Source organism: Melanotaenia boesemani, chromosome 19 (assembly GCF_017639745.1).
Source record: "Melanotaenia boesemani isolate fMelBoe1 chromosome 19, fMelBoe1.pri, whole genome shotgun sequence".
Lineage (NCBI taxonomy): Eukaryota > Metazoa > Chordata > Actinopteri > Atheriniformes > Melanotaeniidae > Melanotaenia > Melanotaenia boesemani.
In genome coordinates this window covers 2,504,008-2,528,818 of record NC_055700.1, presented here as the reverse complement: position 1 = coordinate 2,528,818, position 24,811 = coordinate 2,504,008, and the positions used below count along the sequence as shown (strand labels likewise).

At 42.2% G+C, this 24,811-nt stretch overlaps 1 protein-coding gene across 4 annotated transcripts; it reads right to left on the bottom strand.

Moving 5' to 3' along the window:
- Nucleotides 1-885: 885 nt before the first annotated feature.
- On the bottom strand, nt 886-21,392 carry LOC121629653 (kinesin-like protein KIF2A). Of its 4 annotated transcripts, XM_041969355.1 has the most exons (21): nt 21,215-21,391; nt 20,325-20,419; nt 16,320-16,439; nt 15,761-15,815; nt 15,147-15,266; nt 11,648-11,748; nt 11,092-11,187; nt 10,757-10,811; nt 9,735-9,897; nt 9,570-9,660; nt 9,415-9,478; nt 9,250-9,341; nt 9,042-9,184; nt 7,910-8,114; nt 6,407-6,517; nt 6,235-6,302; nt 5,889-5,978; nt 4,321-4,465; nt 2,965-3,066; nt 2,395-2,530; nt 886-1,491 (listed from the first exon to the last, which is right to left on the bottom strand). In XM_041969355.1, exons 1-21 carry the CDS (start codon nt 21,384-21,386, stop codon nt 1,406-1,408), a joined length of 2,310 nt encoding a protein of 769 aa, XP_041825289.1. In that variant the 5' UTR covers nt 21,387-21,391; the 3' UTR covers nt 886-1,405. The 4 variants fall into 4 exon arrangements, with proteins under 4 accessions (XP_041825289.1, XP_041825290.1, XP_041825291.1 ...); XM_041969356.1 differs by lacking the exons at nt 886-1,491; nt 2,395-2,530 and having other exon boundaries at nt 2,973-3,066; nt 4,321-4,502; nt 21,215-21,392; XM_041969357.1 differs by lacking the exons at nt 886-1,491; nt 2,395-2,530 and having other exon boundaries at nt 2,973-3,066; nt 4,321-4,499; nt 21,215-21,392.
- Between the last annotated feature and the right edge of the window lie 3,419 nt (nt 21,393-24,811).

Here is a 24,811-nt window from a genome sequence, read left to right as displayed (position 1 = left end):
ATCTCAACATGTGGAGTTGTTAGAGAAAACAATAACTGAAGGAGAGATTAGGAACGCTGTGTCAGGTATGAAAACCGGAAAGTCACCTGGTCTGGATGGATTCCTGGCATAGTATTATAAAGAATTTATAGATGTCCCTCTAACATTTAATAAGCATTAATATCTGTTTTAGCTAAAAAGGACAGGGATACTTAAAGTCCTCCAGTTTCAGGCCTGTAAGTCTGTAGTCGTGGCCACGTGTTTGGAGAAGGCATTAGCAGATATTATAAACCCTGACTATGGGAGTGCTTCCCTTTTCAATAAAGAGTGTAATTGTTTGAGTTAAGAGAAACATTTCTTGTTTTCATGCTCAAATATCATAAAACTCACAGTGGAGGGTTACAACAGACATAAATATGTAGACGCCGCATCAGCAGGGCAGAAACGTGCTGACAGAGCAGCCATCTTGGTACAGTGCTAGAGACATTCACAGTGAATCGTTGAGAGAAGTGGTGTTACACAATATTAATCTCTCGTAATTCATCGAATTTTCAGCCAATTTTCAGGCAAATTGTTGAATGTAAACTTCACTCTTTTAGGCATTTGTTTCACTACAAATCCAAAGTCCTAACAAGTAAAGGTGGAAAGGATTGCAGTCAATTTAAGTAATTTTGGTTCTAAATAATAGTCTAAATAAATAAATATAATAGAAATAAAGGTTATTATATTTTAGATTTCTAAATTCTTCTCATTGAAATGGTGCACATGAGCTGATGCGAAGCACCATGAAGGTGGATGTGAGTGGGTGGAGAGACGAAGGTTTACCTGCGGCACATGCTGCCTCAACTTCCAAGCTGGGGTCCTTTTATTCCACAGAAGGTTCAATAAAAAACTAAAACACAGCCGGAAGGAGAAGTCTGTTTATTTTGATCAATGAAAAATCTGTTTACATAAATGTCGCCTGGATGGCTTCATGTTGGGTTACAGTGCACCTTCTGCTTGATTCATGTCATGTTAGGGTTAGTTTCAGCTTTTTGCCAGTTTTTACATACAGTCTGAACATGAAGTCCACGTGTCCTGTTTACCCCTGAGCTGAAACGAGGGGGAAGAACAGGAAGAAAATCCTCCAAATATTGCACAAAATGGCAACAGCTGCTTATAAAATTGGCCAAAGTGAAGGTTAAGCAATGATTGACTATAAAATTGATTTAAAACAAAAGGGTTTTTGTTTTATAATGAAGCACTTGTGACTTACACACACACACACACACCTTGTAGATTAAACTGACAGGAGGATGGAAGAGCAACGTGGTTGGCTCTTTGGTTTTTACGGATGGATGGATGAAGAACAGACGTGGACACAGACAGAATTCAGTCAGCGCCTTCGTTCTGCAGCAGGACAAGTCAGGAGTTAAATCGCAGGTTTCTATAGTGCTCGAGGCCTCTTCGGGGTTATTTGTTTGCTAGCTTGTTCCTCTTCCTGGAGAGCACAACGGAAAGACTTGACTTTATCTGAAGTGAGAAAGAGAACAGTCTGTAAAGAGGTCCGATCCGGCAGACACCTGTAGCAGCAATGCTAACATGTAGCATAGCAACTCAGCTAAAAGACTCCACCAAGCATCGGCATCCAAATAAACCCAAACCCAAGCAGTTCTATGTGAGAACAGCTCTGTCCACTTTAGAGCTTCTGCTAATAGAATGTACTCATTCCTAATACTACTTTACTCATTCCAAGGACTACTTTATTCATTCCTGGATAACTTTACTCATTCCTGGGACTACTTTAGTCATTCCTAGATAAACTGGAAGAGCAGATAACTATTTACATTTTCTACTGTGTTCCAGGTGAATTTACTCTGATACTTCTGTAGTAATCTCACATGTCTCAGCTCCCTGTAGAGACCTGGATTATAGATACAACCTTGTAGTTATGTAAGTCATATATTCTGGGTAAATTACAGTTTGAGTATGCTATTCAGGAAAAGCTAACCTCTCCTTGATGAGCCACTGGTTGTGGCTGTGGATCTCATGTAGCTTCAGCTGTTTATGTGATTTATTCCAGTAAAAGTAATGAAGACTAAACTAAACTGCTCGGGCTAAAGCATCATCTAGACTCAGACCTGTGGCTGAATGAGTTTTACAACCTCATTTAACGACCATTACTCGTGAACGTCTGTGGCTCATTTAGCTTCCTGCTACTTTGTTCTGAAGCCTTTATGATGGTTTGTGCCTGAGTTTCATCAGACATAAATTCAGTGTCTGATCTTTTCTTCAGAAATCTCAGCGTGGCCACGATATTTCATGACAGAAACTAACGATTTTTCTCTTTTAAAACATTTCCTGATCAACTATTGGAGGTTTTACTGTTTCTTCCTGCGGCTCCATCATCTGACCTGATCAGGATTCAAAGTTTACCTCTCAGCTCCGTGAGGATGTCGATCTTCTGGTCCAGGATCTGCTCCAGTTGAGTTGCATATGATTCCACATCGTAATCCACCTCCTCCGTCATTTCTAGAAGAACCTTCTCGTCCTCCAGCCAGCGGATGGACTCCTGGAAACAACAAGCTACAGTTCAGCCTCTTCTCAGAGGTTTCCACGTCATACCGACCTCCGGAGGAAAAACCCACTCAGTTCACTTAAAACCTCATCATGACGTCGTGGCTTCAATTCATCTAAATTACAAATGTATTATTGTTGTTGCTGTCCTTATTTTATTTTTATCTAAATTTCCTGAAATACATATTATTATTACCATCACTGTTTTATCACCATTATAATTATTATTTTTATTAACACTATCTAAAATATTTTGTTATTGTTATCATTGTGTTATGTTTCATAATTATTTTATTAAAATTTTTATCTAAACTGAACTTCTGAACTACATCCTGATTTTTATTATTATTCTCATTATAATTATTTTACTTTGATTATAATGAGGATTAATATTAATATTAATATTAGATATGTTTTTTATGCCTGTACCTGGAAAACAGCCCTGTGATCCTCCAGCATCTGCTCCTCCATCTCCACCAGCTGAGACACGGCTTCATGGAAGGTGAAGAGTTGTGGTGAAACCTCCTCCTCCTACCACCACAGAAAAAAAGAAAACATATCAAACACGTCGCATTTTACCCTCCACAGAAGCAGTTTTGTGAGTCTTCAGTGCTTCCACAAATCTCATTAACAGATAAAAGCTTATCATAACCTACAGAAAAATATTTGATTACAGAGAAAAATCAACTTTTTTAAAGATTAGAAACCAGATTTAGGACCATTTTACATTATTATTATTATTATTATTATTATAATTATTGTTATTACAAGTCTGCAGAGATGAAGTGGGAACCCTAACAAACATAAATTCACTCTTTTTCATTAAAGGCTTTTCTTATTGATCCCAGTTTAGGGGAAAACTGCGTCCAGCAGCTTCTACAGGCTCCTCCAGGCTGCCGCAGTAATCACGTTTTCAGTCTTTCTTATGGTGGTGGTTCTGTGCTCCAGTCTTCTGTCCAACGATCATTTGGTTTTTGCAGCCCTCCACCACCGTGCTGACACCTGCTATGAGCTGTTTGTGTGATATGCTGTTTTCTGACCAAACATGTCCACTTTGGTCCGGTCTGTTCAACAATGTTCCAGAAGTCTGGTGGTTTGTTCACGTTAACAGCCTTGCCAGCCTAAGCCGTGCTGCCATGTTGCTATTTCCCCTGCAACCCTTCCCAACAAGCCATGCTGGTTCAGTCTTTTTCTAACTGGACTGTCATGAACTCTAACATTTAAACTGCTAACTGAGGCCTGGAGAGTCTGAGATGGAGCTCATGGGTTTTTTGTTGGGCTCAGAAGTTGCTGAGACATCCACTCCTGTGAAGATGGCAGCTGTCCGGAATGTTTACCACTTTCAAGGGTTAAAGTGTAACCCCGCCCCCTAGTTTTTGCATAACTCCACCCACTGCTGAATTTGAAAAATGAAACTGCAGGGTTGGGAGGTGTGGGGTGATCAGGGAGCGGAGAGTGGGCGGGTCGGGACAAACAGGTAGAAATGATTGACAGAAAGCAGCTCAGCTAACTGGCAAGATGCGAAGCCAGATTCACGAAGCAGCTACGCCACAAAGCGTCTTTGAGGAGGAAGACTTTCCCTCCTGAATCTCCTCAGCTACACATGAACCAGGTGCTCCTGAACGTATCAGTATCAGATGTCAGACACTGTGTTTCAATTAATCTACCAGTTCAATAAAATAATACAGAATAATTCAGTCAACATAAATTCACAGCTTTTCTTATTTTGCTTCCATTTTTACAATAGTCCAAACATGGTGACAGAGTTGAGTGAATAAAGCTCACATTCTGTTCACAGAGCAGCTTCAGGTCGTCTCGTTGTGGAGAGCTGCCGACTCCCCACTGAGCCTCCAGCACCTCCAGCTGGGTGATGTGTCCTCCCTGATGGGACTCCATCGGTGCTGCCAGGTCCACCGTCAGCTCCTTCACCCTGAAAACACATCAGAAAAACAACCACTGCGACGCTGCTGGTAAAGAAGAAAAATGGAGAAAGACAAAAAGATGAAAATGAACATGATGCAGGTGGACGTCATGCAGATTTAAGGTAAAATCTGAAATAAAAATAAAATAAAATTGATGGAAACAGGAGAACAGAGATGCAAACTTCAAAAATAACCCAAAAAAATAGGTCAGAGATGGGATGAAGTGAGTCTCCATTTCAGATTGCAACGTTGGCTTTTTATTGGCTGAAACCAGACAGATGTGGTCCTGATGTTACATGATTAACCTTTAAGACTTCACTAGATCTCCCAGAGTGCCATCATTTACATCAGTGTCTCAGGAACGGTAGCGGGTAAGTGTGTGGGGTGAAATGTGATGGATCGTTCAGCCTTTAAGTCAGGGATCAGCAGCTCTGGTCCTTGAGGGCCGGTGTCCTGCAGGTTTCTCTACTGCAACACCTGATTGAAAAAAACTGATCTCCAACAGCTTGTTGTCAAGTTCTGTTAATGACTCAATCACTGGAGTCAGGTGTGTTGCTGCAGGGAAACATCTAATACCTGCAGGACACCCTCCCTCGAGGACCGGTGCTGGTGGTCTCTGCTTTAGGCTGCCCCGAAAACATCATGTCTGCTTGCTGACTGGGATTAAAGGGTTCGGCTTCTACAGGCTGGTTTATATACAGAAAAAACTACGCAGACCAAAAACAGTGGAGTTAATTAAATGGTCACAGAGTTTAAAACTGGGCTGAACTTCAGCCAGATGAGTGTTAGAGCCTCTGATGTCGCCACGTCCCATCCATCCTTCCATCCATCTGTCCATCCATCCATCTGTCCATCCATCCTTCCGTCCGTCCGTTCGTCCGTCCATCCATCCATCCATTCATCCATCCATCCACCCATCTATCTGTTCATCCATCCATCCATCCTTCCATCCATCCATCTGTTCATCCATCCGTCCGTCCATCCATCCATCCATCCATCCATCCATCCATCCATCTGTCCATCCATCCGTCCGTCCATCCATCCATCCATCCATCCATCCATCCACCCATCTATCTGTCCATCCATCCGTCCATCCATCTGTCCATCCATCCATCCGTCCATCTGTCCGTCCGTCCGTCCATCCATCCATCCATCCATCCATCCACCCATCTATCTGTCCATCCATCCGTCCATCCATCTGTCCATCCATCCTTCCTTCCGTCCGTTCGTCCGTCCATCCATCCATCCATCCATCCATCCATCTGTTCATCCATCCATCCATCCATCTATCTGTTCATCCATCCATCCATCCTTCCATCCATCCATCCGTCCATCCATCCATCCATCCATCCATCCATCCATCCATCCGTCCATCCATCCATCCATCCAGATTCTGTCTGGTTTAATATGTCAGATAAGTTGTGATCTTACTCGTAGGTAGGAGAGAGCTCAGAGCGACCTCCGCCACCTCCGCTCTGGGAGAAAGGAATGTCGGAGGGACTGATCCCAAACTCCTTCACTCTGCAGAAACACAGCAGGAAAGACAGCAGGAGACAGGCTGGAGACTCTGATGACTTTTATATGAAAAAACATCATTCATTACATTTACAAGCATCACTGATAAATATTTAGCTAATGAACGAAGAGTTTAGAGACAGAAAAAACTTTTTAAAAGGATTAAATTTACAGATATTTACTGAAACAACCTGTTTTTTATACACAGAAAGTTAAGTTTCATTAAATTTTATAGATACATGCAGATTTTTAAATTTTTTACCTGTTGGCGTATCTCAGAGTGTTGAGGGTGTTTTCGCAGGACGCCATGCCGGGAGAGATGGTTGCAATCTGCAGATAAACAAATTCTTCACCAGAAACTGAAGTCGAACTCATGGCAGTGTTTTCATCTGTGTTTCTGTCCACAGCTCCACAGATGAGGAGTGTTTTCTCACCATGCAGGTTCTGGAGTTTTCTCCGATGAAGGAATCCCTCAACACCTGCGTTAACTTGCTGGCTCTGAACGGAGTGTGTGGTTTGTTCCTGCCCAGCGCTCGGATGCACTCCTGAACAAACACAAGATACTCAGCTCACATCGCAAAGAAATCCAACGTTTTATTCTCAATTTTAGTTCATTTTTTTAATTTTCTTTTCTTTAATCACTATTTATCCATCTTTGGATGTCAGGCTTAAACAAATTCCAAAACTAGTTTGAACAGCAGCGTTTTTCCCACTTTTTAAGTTTCCAAACATTAAAGACCTCCCTACATCGAGGAGTCCAGGAGATGAAGAGTTTCTGGTCTTATTTTGTCCTGTGCTTCCTGCGGACATGTCTTCAGTACGGGGTCCTTGTTGTTTCAGGTCAGGACAACCGTCTGACACCCACCCCAATGTTCCAAAGCGAACTTCGCTCTAGAACAGTGTTTCTTAATCACCACCACTGCCCTGCATGTTTTAGAGGTGTCCTTCTTTAACACACCAGACTCTAATTAATGGCTCGTTAGCAGGACTGCAAAGACCTTGACAAGCAGTTCACTTAATCTGCATCAGGTGTGCTGGAGTTGGAAAGAACTAAAACATGCAGGGCAGTGGTCGCTGAGGACCAGGGTTGAGAAACACTGCTCTAGAAGGTGAGCCGATGGTGGCAGCAGGCACCCACGTTACCCGGGAAGCCCCCCGGGGCAGGACAGACCCCAGACTTTCATCCTGATGCTTCCCACTCAGCCATGAACCTCCCCAGTTTGTCTGAGGAAGCCAACAGAACCTCATCATCTGCACAAAGCAGGGATGCAACCCTGCCTTTCACAAAGCAGACCCCCGCCTGCAGATTCTTCATCTCGAGGAATTTTACAGACATAATCCATTCAAGCCAATTAACTGAGATCTAATTAAAACAAATCTACATTAGTCCAGTTATAATCGCTGTGTTCATTCATTAAAATAACCATTTTTCCTTTAGCTTTTTCCATAGTGATCTTCCACAAACCGGAGCGGTGACAAGGTCCAACACACTGAGAACAAACTCAGCCTGGATTTACCCAAACAGCATCTGATGGGCCACAACAATCACCCAGACACGGTTGTCAGGCTTCTCCAAGTCCACATAATCTAGACTAGAGGACTCCCTCAGCAGTGGTCTACTGACCTCCTACCTGGACGAACTCTGAAACAAGCACATGCATGAAAATGAACCTGATAAAACTCTGGAGAAAGAAGAATAAGGTTTCGCCTGATAATACAAGAACTTTTGGAGCTCCTGCTCCAGACCAGAGAAGTGTTTATTAAAATCCCTCCGCCTCCTTCTGAGAAATAAATCCATCGGTGCGGATTTAAAAGATCGCGCCAGACTTCTATCGACCTCCACTGTAATGATCTCTGAGCTTTTAGAGTTAAATCAATGGGAACATGGCGGGTCCTGAACCACCAGGGTCAGGATGTCTGAAGAACCGTACTCAGACCTTCAGGGCCAGCAGACTCTTGTTGATCTCGGCTCCTTCCAGTCGAGTCTGGCGGTCGGCGCTGGACGTGTCCGCTCCTCTCTCGTTCCCCGCCAGGTCGATGAGGGAGAACTTTCCGTGCATCTTCCCCCGCCGCCGCAGGATGATCTGGAAGACGGCGTGGCTCCGAGAGGAATGAGCGTTGGCAGACGTCTGGCCGGACGTCCTGGAGGAGACAGAAAATCAAGACGCTGAGTTCAGGTTCTCTCACACTGCTTGTTGGTGTTTAACTGCTTTACAAATGCAACTCCATTAGATCTCCAACATCCTCTCTCTACCATCACCAGGGTCTCAGGAGCGGTGGTGTGTAGCTCTGTGGGTAAATGTGATGGATAGCTACTCTTTAGCTGATCTACGGACGTTTTCCAGGCATTTCTATCCCGTCCGGGAGGTTTAAATGTAGTTTTATTCAGAGACTCTATCTGGTAAATCCACAATGATCCATGATAACAGCATTATTTATCACATTTCATCATAAAAACATCACCATCACTACTATGTTGCTAAGAGACCAAATTTTTATTGTGTGTATTTTTGGACGTACACATCGGTCGCCATCTTTTAACGACTGAAGCTCAGAGCTGATGAACAGGAGAGTCAGCAAAAGACTCCTGGGTAAAAGTCTTTTATAGTTATTGATTAATCAGAGTAACAAGCAGTAGGACTTGAAAAGCTTTTGCTTCATCCTGCTGCTTTTCAAACACAAGTGTTAATTATATTTTTTGCTTTTAGGGTCATATTTGTACACTATGGTATTTGAAATATTTCATGTTTTATTTTATACATTTTTTTCTTCAAAAAATAGTAAAATAAAAAAGATACTAACTGGATTTAAATTTGATCTCATTTCATTATTTTCTTTTAGATTTTTTAAATGAATTGAAGGTAAATGTTCTGGTCAGCCTTTATGCTGCTATATCTACTGATACATTCATTTTACATCATTTTAGCCTCATAACCTGACAGCTGAGAAACATCATGTCTGATGCTGACTCGGATTAAAAGCTTCAGATTCTACGTGTAGTTTTACAAAAACAAACAGCAGAAAATGGCTTGGAGTTAGTTCATTTGGTTCATCTGCTCCTGTGCTCACCTGCAGCTGTTTCCCACTTCGATGAGTTTCAGGACGTCCTCTGTACACTTCACCTCCCTCTCCTGCAGCCCGACCACCTGCACCTGCTGCTTGCCGTCCTCCAGAACCCGCAGCTTGGCTTTACGGTTCAGCAGGTCAAACACCTTCAAGTACAACTTGGATTTAGCTTTTTTTCTTCGTGATTTCTGGATGGTTCAGTGATGCTCACCTTTCCGCTGTAGATCTCAAAGAATGTGGCAAAAACCTGCAGGTCCAGCTTTTTATAGACCGGCTTTTTCAACATGAGGAAAACGTCTCTGGCTGCGGGGAGAGAGGAACATGAGCTCAGCCTGAATCCTGCAGCAGTGGAAATGGTGGCGTACGAGGAGCTGACCTGACAGGGCATAGATGCCCTTCGAGCAGTCCTGGTTCTTTCCTGAGAAGTCTCCGCCCATCGTCTGCAAGGAGGACGTGACAACATGACAACGAGACAACATGACAACGTGGCACTAAAGCAAACTCTCCTCATGTCCAAGACAGAGAACTCACGTGTGTTTTTCCACTTCCAGTTTGTCCGTACGCGAAGCAGGTCGCCATCCCTCTCTCGAAGATGGTCTCCACCAGCGGCTGAGCCGTGAACCTGCAGCACAGGTGAGTTTGTTAGTGAGCAGGTTTCTGCTTGCTGTGCGGCGGTGCAGAGGGAAAGCAGCGTACCTGTAAACCATTTCATTGGTGGAGTTCTCGTCAAACGCGTAGTCGAATCGGAAGGTCTGGTTCTCCAGGTAGCGGGTCAGGTCCACCTTCTGTTTGGGCTCGTGCACCATTACCACGTCCTTACTGGGAATGGTGATGACGTCCAGATCCTTCACCGATAGCTCTGAACAGATCAGCACATTTTTACTCACCTCAGAAGTTTCTGGAACAAACTGCATCGTAACTGATTTCTTCTTTAGTTCCCACAACGTTAACGTGACCATTGTTGCTACAAACGAAGCAGCCAGTTAGAAATGAATCTGTGGTTCTTTATTTAACATCTCAAACTAAATTAAAGCTCAGTGGGTAGAGCGGTCGTCCTGTAGCCTAAGGGTTGCCGGTTCGATCCCGGCCTGTCGAGCTCATGTCGAGGTGTCCCTGAGCAAGACACCAAACCCCTACGTGCTCCTGATGGGTCGCGGTTGAACGCCATGCAGCTTCCGCCATCAGTGTGTGAATGTGTGTGTGAATGTGTGTGTGAATGTGACGTACATGTGAAGCGTATATAAGTACAGACCATTTGCCATTTAAAATAGAACTGATTAAAAATATTAGAATTAACTCAAACTAAGCGAAATGATATAAAACAAAGTAATAAAATAAGATCTAAATGAACAGAATTAAATAATTAAAATAAAATAAATGAAAATTTAAACAATAATAAAACAAGATTAAATTTAACTTAATTAAATGAAAAGGAAAACAAATTAAAATAAAACAATAGAATTTAAGATTAAATAAAATTAGTTATACAATAAAAATACTAGTAAATGAAATGAAATCCTGCTGCGGACGACGTTTTAGGGTTTTATGTCCGTTTTTATGTCCTGGAAGCTGCATCCACGGCAGAAGTCCTGCACGTGCTTCATGTTGCTGAGGAACCCGCTAACGGTCGAGCTAAACGTTTCCCTCTGATGGAGAAACAGGACCTGCAGTCAGACTCAGAGGACACCGTCTCTCTGGACTTATGAAGGCCATCTTACCTTTTTTATTGAGGGGACGTGCACGGACACACACACATATTCTGTGCTCCTCGATCTGAAACGTCAGAATAAACAGAGGAAATTCGGTTTATGAATTTATGGGTTGACTGTACACGTTTCAGCGGCTCGGTTTCTCGTGTTGAAGGTGAAGGACAGGCTGAATTATTTGCTCTCCTCTTTCTCTGCATCTTACTTAATCTACTCTTTTCTTTCTTTCCTTCATTCCTCTGGTCTTTCTGACGCCATCTTTTCTCTCCCTGATCTCCAAATCCAGCTCCTCCTTTAACTTCTCTAGCCTTTATTCTCTAGAGGGAGGTGTCCATACGCCGACTCACCAGATCGTTGGAGGTCAGAGGTCGGTAGTCCAGGCTGGCTCTGAAGTCTCTGATCATGCACATGATCTCGTAGTTGGGTAAGTTAACATCCACCTCCTGCAGGGGGAGACCAGGCAGAAACATCCAGCTCAGACACACAGAAACCAGGTTCTGATCCTCAGATCAGGATTCAAACACCGTCAGGTAAACGGTGCAGGAAACCTTGGAAGATATCCAGATGTTAGGAAAGAGTTAACTGTAAATTCTGCTGTTCATCTGGTGTAAAAGTGTCAGAGGAGTCAAGCTTCATTCATTAAAAATATTAAAAACAAAATTAAATAAGACTAAAATAACTAATTAAATAAATCTAAATTAAACAAAACAAAAACTAAAGACAAGAAAAATAAAAACAAAACTGAAATAAAATAATAAAATGAAATGAAATTGAACTGAATTAAATGAATGAAATATTTTGTTGTTTCTGCTGGTTTAAAACAATCTTCCTCTGTGATGGAAACAGGAAATGTGAGGCATGATTTTAGCATGTGCGGTGAGGGTTAGTATGATCTACTCCTACCTGAGCTCTCTTCTCTCTGAGCTCCTGCTGCTGGAGGCGTCTCTTCTCTCGTTTCTCCTGCAGCTTCTCCACCTCCTTCACACAGTTGGATTTCCTCCGTGCTGAAAGGAACCAGCACAAACATTCAGCAGCACATCCAGCGAAGAGGCTGAGAATCAGAGCAGCGATAAACAAGAACCTCTGTTCTGTGTTTCAGAGAGAAATTCACCAACTTTTCTTAATCCACCAGAACATGATGAAGAAAGATTTAACATTTCTGGTTTATCTCAGTTTTAATAAACAAATTATTAAAAAAACAGCAGAAGTCGCTTCATCAACATCTTACAAAAGACATGTCCTCTTCATCAGGTCCACTACCTAGTACCGGGTCCTCCTCTTCATCAGGACCACCACCTAGTACCGGGTCCTCCTCTTCATCAGGACCACCACCTAGTACCGGGTCCTCCTCTTCATCAGGACCACCACCTTGTACCGGGTCCTCCTCTTCATCAGGACCACCACCTTGTACCGGGTCCTCCTCTTCATCAGGACCACCACCTTGTACCGGGTCCTCCTCTTCATCAGGACCACCACCTTGTACCGGGTCCTCCTCTTCATCAGGACCACCACCTTGTACCGGGTCCTCCTCTTCATCAGGACCACCACCTAGTACCGGGTCCTCCTCTTCATCAGGACCACCACCTAGTACCGGGTCCTCCTCTTCATCAGGACCACCACCTTGTACCGGGTCCTCCTCTTCATCAGGACCACCACCTTGTACCGGGTCCTCCTCTTCATCAGGACCACCACCTTGTACCGGGTCCTCCTCTTCATCAGGACCACCACCTTGTACCGGGTCCTCCTCTTCATCAGGACCACCACCTTGTACCGGGTCCTCCTCTTCATCAGGACCACCACCTAGTACCGGGTCCTCCTCTTCATCAGGACCACCACCTAGTACCGGGTCCTCCTCTTCATCAGGACCACCACCTAGTACCGGGTCCTCCTCTTCATCAGGACCACCACCTAGTACCGGGTCCTCCTCTTCATCAGGACCACCACCTTGTACCGGGTCCTCCTCTTCATCAGGACCACCACCTAGTACCGGGTCCTCCTCTTCATCAGGACCACCACCTAGTACCGGGTCCTCCTCTTCATCAGGACCACCACCTAGTACCGGGTCCTCCTCTTCATCAGGACCACCACCTAGTACCGGGTCCTCCTCTTCATCAGGACCACCACCTTGTACCGGGTCCTCCTCTTCATCAGGACCACCACCTAGTACCTTGTCCTCCTCTTCATCAGGACCACCACCTAGTACCGTGTCCTCCTCTTCATAAGGACCACCACCTAGTACCGGGTCCGCCTCTTGATCAGGACCACCACCTTGTACCGGGTCCTCCTCTTCATCAGGACCACCACCTAGTACCGGGTCCTCCTCTTCATCAGGACCACCACCTAGTACCGGGTCCTCCTCTTCATCAGGACCACCACCTAGTACCGGGTCCTCCTCTTCATCAGGACCACCACCTAGTACCGGGTCCTCGTCATCATCAGGACCACCACCTAGTACCGGGTCCTCCTCTTCACCAGGACCACCACCTAGTCCCGGGTCCTCCTCTTCACCAGGACCACCACCTAGTCCCGGGTCCTCCTCTTCACCAGGACCACCACCTAGTACCGGGTCCTCCTCTTCACCAGGACCACCACCTAGTACAGGGTCCTCCTCATCACCAGGACCACCACCTAGTACCGGGTCCTCCTCTTCACCAGGACCACCACCTAGTACCGGGTCCTCCTCTTCACCAGAACCACCACCTAGTACCGGGTCCTCCTCTTCACCAGGACCACCACCTAGTACCGGGTCCTCCTCATCACCAGGACCACCACCTAGTACCGGGTCCTTCTCTTCACCAGGACCACCACCTAGTACCGGGTCCTCCTCTTCACCAGGACCACCACCTAGTACCGGGTCCTCCTCTTCACCAGGACCACCACCTAGTACCGGGTCCTCCTCTTCACCAGGACCACCACCTAGTACCGGGTCCTCCTCTTCACCAGGACCACCACCTAGTACCGGGTCCTCCTCTTCACCAGGACCACCACCTAGTACCGGGTCCTCCTCTTCATCAGGACCACCACCTAGTACCGGGTCGGACCTTTTTAATCCTGGTGTGATAGATGGAAGCAGGTGGTGGAAACCTTCCTCTGAGGTTTTCTCCATATTAACATGACAGCATCACACAGTTGCTGCAGGTTTGTCGGCTGCATCCATGATGAGAATCTCCCGTTCCACCACATCCCAAAGCTGCTCTACTGGACTGAGATCTGGTGGCTGTGGAGGCCGTTGGAGTCCAGTGAACTCATCGTCATGTTCTAGAAAGCAGGTGGAGATGATCTGAGCTTTGTGACATGGTGCATTATCCTGCTGGAAGTAGCATCAGAAGATGCTCCACTGTGGTCATAAAGGGATGGACATGGTCAGCAACAATACTCAGGTAGGCTGTGCTGGTTAAACCAGGCCACGTTGGTACTAAGGGGCCCAAAGTGGACCAAGAAAATCTCCCCCCACCATTACATCAGCAGCAGCCTGAAGCGTTGATCCAAGGCAGGATGGATCCATGTTTTCATGATGTTTCCAGCAGATTCTGAGTCTAGCATCTGAATGTGGAGCTGAAATGGAGACTCATCAGACCAGCAACGTTTCTCCATCTTCTATTGTCCAGTGTTGGTGAGTGTGTGTGAATTGTAGCCTCAGTTTCCTGTTCTTAGCTGGCAGGAGACACCCGGTGTGTCTTCTGCTGCTGTAAACCATCTGCTTCAAGGCTGGACGTGTTGTGTGTTTAGAGATGATGTTCTGCAGACCTTGGTAGGAACCAGTGCTGACTGGACTTCTTGTTGGCTTTCTATCATCTCCAACCAGTCTGCTCATTCTCCTCTGACCTCTGACATCAACAACTGGATATTTTCTCTTCTTCAGACCGATGTCTGGAAATCCTGGAGATGGTTGTTCTGATTCTCAGTTTGAACTTTAAGTCGTCTTCACCATGTCTACAAGACTACATGCTGCCATGTGATTGGCTGGTTGGATATTAGAGTTAACAGGAAGTTGAACTGGTGGAGCTGATAAGGTGGACGGTGAGTGTATGTTGTTATTGGTTTGAACACCAGAGACGTAGCAGAGAAACGACTGTCTGGATTTACAGATTGAAAATCAACTAAAAAAACTCCAGAATTTGGCTTTAAGGTTATTCTGTTAAAAAGATTTGAGAGTTGAATTTTGTTTGAGTTGGTGTTATTTGCATCTTTATGTTGATTCAAACAGCCAGAGAGGAAAACTGGAACAAGTGCTGCAGTATGAAGCTGCAGGCAGTGAAAGAGGCTTTGACGCCCTGAAGCCCACAGCTGTGTGGGAGCATGACATCACTGCTGCTGGCCGCCACTCAAACCCTCCACCAGAAAACAACAGAGACACTGGAAACCACCTCTGACACCAGCTATCCATAACTCAGACTGTTACCGTTCTGCTGCTGGATCAGCGCCTGGTTGACTGCAGGCTGAGGGACGATGGAGGGTGGAGGTGGTTCTGCAGCCTGGCTGTGCTGGCTGGGTCGAGCCCGGGTGGTTCCCACCGCTGCAGCTGAGGAGGAAACACAGTTACCATCAACCAGAGGAAAACCTGAAGGATCAAGCTGGAAATGACCTCTGGTTTCGGCATGGTGGAGAAGCAGCAGCTGAATTCTTTCCATATTCAGCTTTTTATTTGTTTCTTTAACCAGGAAACAATCGCAGAGTCCTGGCCGAGGCAGCAGAACAGAAAGCACGCACACACATAATCCAGAAACATCCCCATCAACACGCAATAAGCATGTCAAATAAAACCAAATAAAACCAGCCGCATCTGCATGCTCACACAAACATGAATATTTTACTCCCAAATCTTTTACCTCTAACCTGCGTTTCTATTTTATTTTGTTGTGTTGGCATTAAAAGTTAGAAATAAATAAAACTTAAAGACCTATAAGGAGTGTTGATGTGATTTTACACATTTGTTTTGTTGTGAAATTAATTTGTACATAATATTTGTAAAACTGGGAAAACTTCTCCAGAGACTGGTTTTCAGGTGAGACGTACCTCTGTTCTCTCGTGGAGCGTTCTCCGGTTTGGGAATCGCTGTGGTCCGTCGGCTCTAAAATAAACACAGAAAATAAAAGTGTGTGAAAAAGCATGTCAGGAAAATCCACTAGCTCCCGACAGCTGAACGTCTCTGACCTGCTGCCACCACGGCAGCTTTCAAATGTCCCAAATCTGATTTATAGTTTTCCCTGCAGACGGAAAGTAAAGTGAAAACAGCTCCATCTTTAACCCTTTAACACCCAATCCGTCACTGCTGATGTAAAATGACGCGTGTCTTCCCATCCCTGGTCTTTTAAGGGTCAAGCTTGAATAGAAATGTTTTATTAGCTAATAAAATATGAAAATCAACTATTATTCTGTTTAATAAAAAGTAATATTTCCGTTAGTTAGATGATTCAATAAAAAATAATTTACATTTTAAATAATCAAGTTTAATTTCTTAAATGAGTGTCTGGTGTTAAAAGATTCTTCTCTATAAAATCCAAATGTCTAATAAACATGCCAAACAACAGCAGGACATGTGTTGGTTTACTGGTGGACACTGGTGAGGACTGACCTTGGGGACTTTGCTGGTTTTGGGGACATTGGAAGGAGGAAGAGGAGGCTCAGGACTTTGTGGTATTTCTTCATCAGGAGCGACGTCTGGATTCAGGATAAAGATGCTCTCCAGGTCGATCTGATGCACAAACCAGGCACAAGTAATTAATGCAGCTGTTATTCATTCACAGGACTCAGAAAACTACGAAGTCAAGAAATTTCTATATTTCTTTCTTTTTTTACTAAATGAAGATCAGCCTGATTTAAGCTCCACACACAGCAGCATGTAAAGCAGAAATTAGAGCTGAAAGTTGGAAGCTTTGCCTCCAGATCTGACAAGTAAAGCCAATGAGGATGAGACTCTCTGCTGCATTCTCCCGAGCAGACAGCAGAGGGTGACATCTCTGGTCCAGGAAATTATCCTACTTTTTACTTTATTTAGCAGTTTTCCTGATAAGGTTGTAAGTCTTTTTCAGCTGTTGTTACAGAGAAGTGTCTGATGTGCTTTAAGTGGTCTTATATCTAGAAACAGAGACTATTTTACATGCTTTTATCTCTATACAGCAGCCTTTATACAGCTAAAAAATAATCGGCTTCTGATGTTTCAGCTGTCAGACTTTTACCAAAAACCAAGAAAAAAGCCACAAGCCTGTTTTAGCCTCCCTAGAGGCTCTTAGTATGCCTTAGAATTGATTTTAAGATCTTATTATTGAATTTTAAGGCCTTTAATGGCCTTTCACCCTCTCATTTATCCAACTTTTTAGAAACATATGAGCTTGTACAAAGTCTGAGATCCTCTGAGAAGACTTGTACTTGTCCCACAGACCAGGTGTGAGTAAAGATTGGAAGAAACTGCCTGAGGAGCTCAGAAAAGCAGAGGTGGCGTCTTCCTTAAAATCTCCTCTAAAAAAAATTATTTTTATAGACAAGCCTGTCTTGATTTTATCTGACAAGGGGTATCATGATTAAAGGTTTTAACTCAGTTACTGAATCTTTACAAAGCCGCTGGTTATCCTGCAGGAGGTGAAACATATTGGATGGATTTCTTGTTATATTCTTATTCAACCATCCACACCCACTAGGCCAGGACTACTCACTTCGGTCCAACGAGGACTGCAGTCCTGCAGGTCTTCTATGTATCCCTGTTCAACACACCTGACTCAAAATAAATGGATCCAACAGCCTATGAAGTTCTGCACAATGACTCAGTAATTTGAGTCAGGTGTGTTGGAGCAGGGAAACAATGAAAACCTGCAGGACTGCGGCCCTTGTGGAACCAAACTGTGTAGCCCTGCGCTGGGAGAAACTTGTCTTCTCCAGAGACACATTTGAGGACATTGTGGACTAAGGGGCTAGCTGTGCAAACAGTGGGAGACCAGTTCTACGACCAGTTCTACCACCTGAGCTGAGAGCATTCATGAAGCCCACAGAATTATGGGTGTGCAAAGTGTCCATGGCTGTGTCCGAATGTCCACCCTACCCCCTAACCCCTCATTCACTACACTTTCATTCACTACAGACTACACTGTCTTGGCGATTCGGACACGAAGCTGCCTATTTTTTCATTGCTACAAACCATGTGACTATCGCCATCACCACGGCAACCACAACCCGTGTCAAGACGTCATTCCAAATCCAATCCAAAGTTGTGTGTGAATATTTTATTTTTATTCCTTATGTTGTATTTTATTCTTTGTTTGTTTGCTTATACGTAATTTCGCGCAGCTCAATTTTTTTAGCCTCCTTGCGCCATTTTGAGCTTCTGCCCGCAATGCATTGTGGTCTATATTGACCCGTTTAGTGACCATCGATGCTCACTACTTTTGAAGTTGCATTGTGGGTAATTTTGAGTGCCCTACTTTTTTCTCTCAGGACAGTCGGACACTAAGACAAAATGGTGTGACCTCTATACAGGGCACCATGTAGGGAGTAGGGAGCACATTCGGACACAGTCCTCGAGTTCACAGAAAGTTCCTCAAAACAGTATTACAGGTCCAGAGTGTAAGAATGACTGTAAAGATGGACATAGCAGGTAGTGAATGTACGGTGGCTGTCAATGGCCAAAATTCTTCCAGACCTAAAGATGTTTTCATCTGTGTGTGGATCCAGTGGCCTCAGGTGCAGTGATGACTGCATTACAAGTAACTACTTCAACATCTGTCTTCTTCTATGGTGTTTTCCCAAACAGAGCTCGAACTCCTACTTAACAAAGCCGGTTCTGTGGTTTTAAAGCTTCACACAGAGGCAATGTGCTGGCACAAATGTGGGCGCTGCCATGCACCATGTATGCCATCGATGATTGAACTTTGATTTTGTTACATGCTGCACCTACAAAGTATCCAGATTACAGGCATTAAAATGACAAACTAAAGAAACACATTTCTATATGAACACCAGCTTACTATCTTCATCTATTCGTTTTCAGATATTCAGATTTTTACCTTTTAGACAACAATAAAAAAGTAAACCCATCATTCCTCCAGCCACTAACTGTGAACATCTGGCACGAACATTTTGCTCATTTGTCATCCCAGTTTATCTTGACACACACCATCGGGTATAAAAGAAGCTGGAATTTCCTTTTAACTGGGAATAAAACAGCACCATTCAGACCCGAGGCGATGAACAGCAGACAGGAAACATCCCCGGGTGACGTTTAAACGCTTACTGCCGTTTTACCACTGACCCCATTTCATCCTGCAGAGGAGTTTCTGATTATAACTCATCCAAAGGCCTCCCTTCTTCAGCCATGTGATACGCCATGTTGAATTTGCCTCGCAGCCCAGAGCTGTTGGAGATGAAGGCTGACGGAAACGGGAGCAGCTCTGCAAACAAACGCTGCTTAAAGTCAGAGGAAGATCGCACAGATCCTCTGGTTCTTCTCTCCACAGCATCACAGACACAGAAGCTCAACAGTCAGCTTCACCCCTCATGTCCTGAGAGAGATCACTCAGAGAAGAGCAAATGGGACTCATAGTTTCTGGATCTTCTCTGACCTGGGATTTCCTAAAAACTGGATCCAGCTTTCTCCTTCCTGCATGTGTGGCACTTCAGTTAGAGATTTAATTTAGTTTAACAGTTGAGAGTTTATTTGTCAGAGAATATCCTCAATAAATACCTGAAATAAAGTATTGTCTGACTTGGAACAGGAGCAACAAAAGCCTGGAAAAGTAACTGGTACAAATAAGAACTGACTGGCAACAGGTCGGTTACACGACTGGATATAAAAGCAGTATTTCAGAGAGGCAGAGTCACTCAGATGGAAAGATGGACAGAGGTTCACCAATCGGAGAAAAAGTAGGTCTAAAACATGTGGAACAATTTCAGACAAATATGCCTCAATGTAAAATTATGAAGACTTTGATACTGTTTATGATTTGTTGAGAATAAAATATGGGCTGATGAGACTGTTTTTATTTATATTTTACACTGCATCTCAGGTTTTTGGAATTTGGACTTTCAGTCTTGTCCAGTGCATACAGAGATTCCTTCTGATTTGCTGAATCTTTTGATGATGTACAGTGATACCAGTGATTTGTACCAGTTAGTTTTCCAGACTTTTGTTGCTCCTGTTCCAACTTTTTACAGGCGTGTTGCTGCCATCAGAGTTACAATCAGCTCGTATTTTCTATGACATGTTAAAGAAATTAAACATCCGATAAGTTGTTCAGTTTCTGTTAAGAATAAAAAATATTTTAAACTTTGTTTTTATCTACATTTTACACAGTGTTCAAACTTTTTAGAATTAGGGTTGTGACTGGGACATCAGCCTTGTCCCAAGCACACAGAGATTCCTTCTGATTCACTGAATCTTTAGATGACATTATACAATGTAGATGGTGTGATCTTCAAAGTCTTCACAACGAAACGATGAGGATTTTTGGACCCAGTTAGTCTCAGATTGATGAACCTCCGTCCAGTCTTACATGTGAGAGACTCTGCCTCTCTGAAATGCTCCTTTTTTGAGATTTTAAAAAATCGTTGCACTTTGTTTTTATTTTAGTTTTACACTTTTTCTTTTTACCTCTTTTCCTTTGGTGTCCCCGTTCTCGATCCACTCCACTGTCACACTGTCGTTGTCTTCATGCAGCGATGTGACCATGGCCTGGTGTATCCGTCCTGCAGAGACCATGTAAACATATATAAAGGCTTGATCAGGTCTGCACTGGCCCCTAGAGTCAATGACAGCAGGACATACACGGACACAACAGCATCGCTCACAACCAACGTTTAATAGGTGAACACTAATGCATGTACATGCACTTTTCTATTTTCAGTGCTTATAGGTTAAACGTTATAATTCGGGTACTCAGTAATGGGTGTGGCTGATAAGAGATGATAGGACACAGACATGCTGGAGAAGTTAGATATCTGCATTTACTAGCTGTTAATTGGATTCCTGGTCATCAGTGAGTCATTATTATTAAAACTATTTTTTAAAAGCCAGAGAGAGGAGTAGAAATCAGCTTCTTAAACATGGCTGTATGCAGTGAGAGGGGGGAGGCCCATGCAGCCATCCTGCAGGCCACTGCTGGATGCTGCAGTGCACCCCATCCTGTGCTGGAGGGGGTTCAGTCCTGACGCGGGGGGAGGGAGGCAGGTCAAGTGACGGTGTCCACAGCTGGACAGCCGCACAGGTGGACCCGCCCGCCTCCTCGGGGCTCCGCAGGCCGACCGGCGTGAGTCTGCGCGACTCCCAGATGACAGCAGCGTGTCGGAGAACACCTCATCAGAGGTTTAAACTCTCCCACACTCCTCTATCCAGTATTTCTAACCGTTCACCCCGATAAAAGGGCTGTGGATCAGATGATGTAGCAGCTCGCTAGCTAGCAGAAAGACCCGGTAACGGTAACGGTTAGCTCCTCTCATCCGGACCAGCCGGATGGAGAGCGGTGTGTGCGAGCGGGGACGTACCGTCGCTTCGCTTTATCTCCACGTAAATGCCAACAAAGATCTTCCCGAAAACCCCGGCCATCGCTCCCCGTGTGGTATTTATGGTGCCGTCCGGTCCAGGTTGTGTTCTGCTGCGGAGACTGAGGTCACTAACGGTCAGGCAGGAGGAGAGGAGCTGGTGCGCAGTGCGCATGCGCGGTCTTCTCCCTACAGCCTGAGCAGAGAAGCATCTTCTGACCACTTCTCCCAAAATCACTGCTGATGTACAGCCTATAAATAAAGAAATAAACAAAAACATCTCTGGAGAGGATTTATTCTGACATTCCTGAAACTCAATATTTCTGCAAATATTTTATTTAACAACTTTATTCTATAGAGCAATAAATAAATATGCAAATACAGACATAAATGCATTAAGAAATTTGTTGTTATCATTGGCAGTATCAAGTGAAAAATAACCAGAATCACTTTAGAATTTATATTTGTAAACCCACCCCCCAAAAAAGAGCAACAAAGGAAACACTGAAGTCTAAATTTGAAAATAATTTAGCTTTTAATCCCTTGCTTTGCTACAAAACCTTCTGTGTTTAATCTAATTAATTATTTTTATTTACTATATGGTATATCTTAATTTTTATAATATTTATATTTGTTTCTTATTTATTTTGTATTTATTAATTAATTTAATAATAACTATTTTATTTTATTCCAGTCTTTTTTTTTACTTTACTTTTTTAAAACTATATTTATTTTGTTTTCATATAATTGTAATTTAATTTAGAGTTTAAAGGGCTACCAGGGAGACCCTGCAGATTTTCAGGAGATGATTTATCAGACTTGTTTTTTTATTCATATTACAAAATTTTTATTATTGGTCAGAAATTTAAAAGGTAAAGAATTTAGACAGGTAAGAATCCATTCAATGCAACTAATAAAGTTCATTTTATAAAGCATCAGCCCCTGATGGAAATATTTTACAAAGATCTAATAACCCAGGAGGTATCTCACACCCCTGAACATGCTGAATGTTCTCAGGCAGAAACATTCATTTACTTCATTAATGTTTATTTTAAGTTGAACTCATTGAGACACAGGATCTAATTTTCAGTGACCTGTCCACAACACAAAGAAGTACTTACAAACATACAGAACAAAATAATGCAGCAGAAACATTAAATTCTCCACAGTGATGCTCTGCAGCTAAAGAGAAACCTGCAGGATCAAAATGCTCTTCAGCTGTGATGAAGTGCAGCAGGAAAACAGCCTCTGAGATGAAGACAGATGATAAAATCAGGCTCTGCGGAAAGCCAACAAAACCTTGCACGAGCTAAAAGTAACTGAGCAGAGATGTACCAGCAGTCAGTCCCCAAAACAGGACGTTCGGGAGCTGAAGGAACGGCTGCAAGATGGAGAAGAAACATCAAGACCAAATAACCAGCAAACTCAAAAGATCCAAAATGTTCAGGAAAAATCAGGAGCTGCAATGCAGACATGGACCGATGAGGAATTAAACCAAATCCAGACACAACAAGCGCGGTACTGAAGATGCAACCGGACGAAGCTGAAGAGCTGCACGCGGAGAAAAAGCTCTGGTTTCTGCAGGAAAACTTCATTTTAATCTCATTATTAATCTGAAATAAGTCGTCAACTTTGGAGAATAAACTGATTCATTAATTATGGTTCTTAAGTGTAATTAAATAAGATGAGTTCATGGAAAGTGGTGATGCAGGGGTTTGTTGCACAATGTTGTTAACGTCTATTAACAACTAATCAATAGCCACAACTAATTACTAACCACAACTAATTACTAACCACAACTAATTACTAACCACAACTAATTACTATTAACAACTAATCACTAACTATTAACAACTAATCACTAACTATTAACAACTAATTACTATTAACAACTAATCAATAGCCACAACTAATTACTAACCACAACTAATTACTAACCACAACTAATTACTAACTATTAACAACTAATCACTAACTATTAACAACTAATTACTAACTATTAACAACTAATCACTAACTATTAACAACTAATCACTAACTATTAACAACTAATTACTATTAACAACTAATCAATAGCCACAACTAATTACTAACCACAACTAATTACTATTAACAACTAATTACTAACTATTAACAACTAATTACTATTAACAACTAATCACTAACTATTAACAACTAATTACTAACCACAACTAATTACTAACTATTAACAACTAATTACTAGCCACAACTAATTACTAACTATTAACAACTAATTACTAACTATTAACAACTAATCACTAACTATTAACAACTAATTACTAACTATTAACAACTAATTACTATCCACAACTAATTACTAACTATTAACAACTAATCACTAACTATTAACAGCTAATCACTAACTATTAACAACAAATTACTAACTATTAACAACTAATTACTATCCACAACTAATTACTAACTATTAACAACTAATCACTAACTATTAACAACTAATTACTAACTATTAACAACTAATTACTAACTATTAACAACTAATCACTAACTATTAACAACAAATTACTAACTATTAACAACTAATTACTATCCACAACTAATTACTAACTATTAACAACTAATCACTAACTATTAACAACTAATTACTAACTATTAACAACTAATTACTAACTATTAACAACTAATCACTAACTATTAACAACTAATTACTATCCACAACTAATTACTAACTATTAACAACTAATCACTAACTATTAACAACTAATTACTATCCACAACTAATTACTAACTATTAACAACTAATCACTAACTATTAACAGCTAATCACTAACTATTAACAACTAATTACTATTCACAACTAATTACTAACTATTAACAACTAATCACTAACTATTAACAACTAATCACTAACTATTAACAACTAATTACTAACTATTAACAACTAATTACTAACTATTAACACCTAATCACTAACTATTAACAGCTAATCACTAACTATTAACAACTAATTACTATCCACAACTAATTACTAACTATTAACAACTAATTACTAACTATTAACAACTAATTACTAACTATTAACAACTAATCACTAACTATTAACAACTAATCACTAACTGTTAACAACTAATTACTATCCACAACTAATTACTAACTATTAACAACTAATCACTAACTATTAACAGCTAATCACTAACTATTAACAACTAATTACTAACTATTAACAACTAATCACTAACTATTAACAACTAATCACTAACTATTAACAACTAATTACTAACTATTAACAGCTAATCACTAACTATTAACAGCTAACTGAGGTCACCTATTGCATGAAACTTTGCAGTTTTACTTTGGGAGCTTAGTAGTAGTTGAAATGACTTAGTACTTTTTGAAAGTACTTTTTTTTTTTTATTTGTCGATCAACAATATTATATAATTTTATTTTTCTAATAAAACATTTAAATAAGAAATATATGTTAGATAAATTTTTTATATTTACATTTTTAAATATGTTTTAAATTAAAGTAATATCTTTCTTTTGTTGTGTTTTTATCTTGTTAAACTTGCTCATCAGCACAGAGGAGCAGCTTCCCAGTCTGGATGTTGAACCTTTATTTA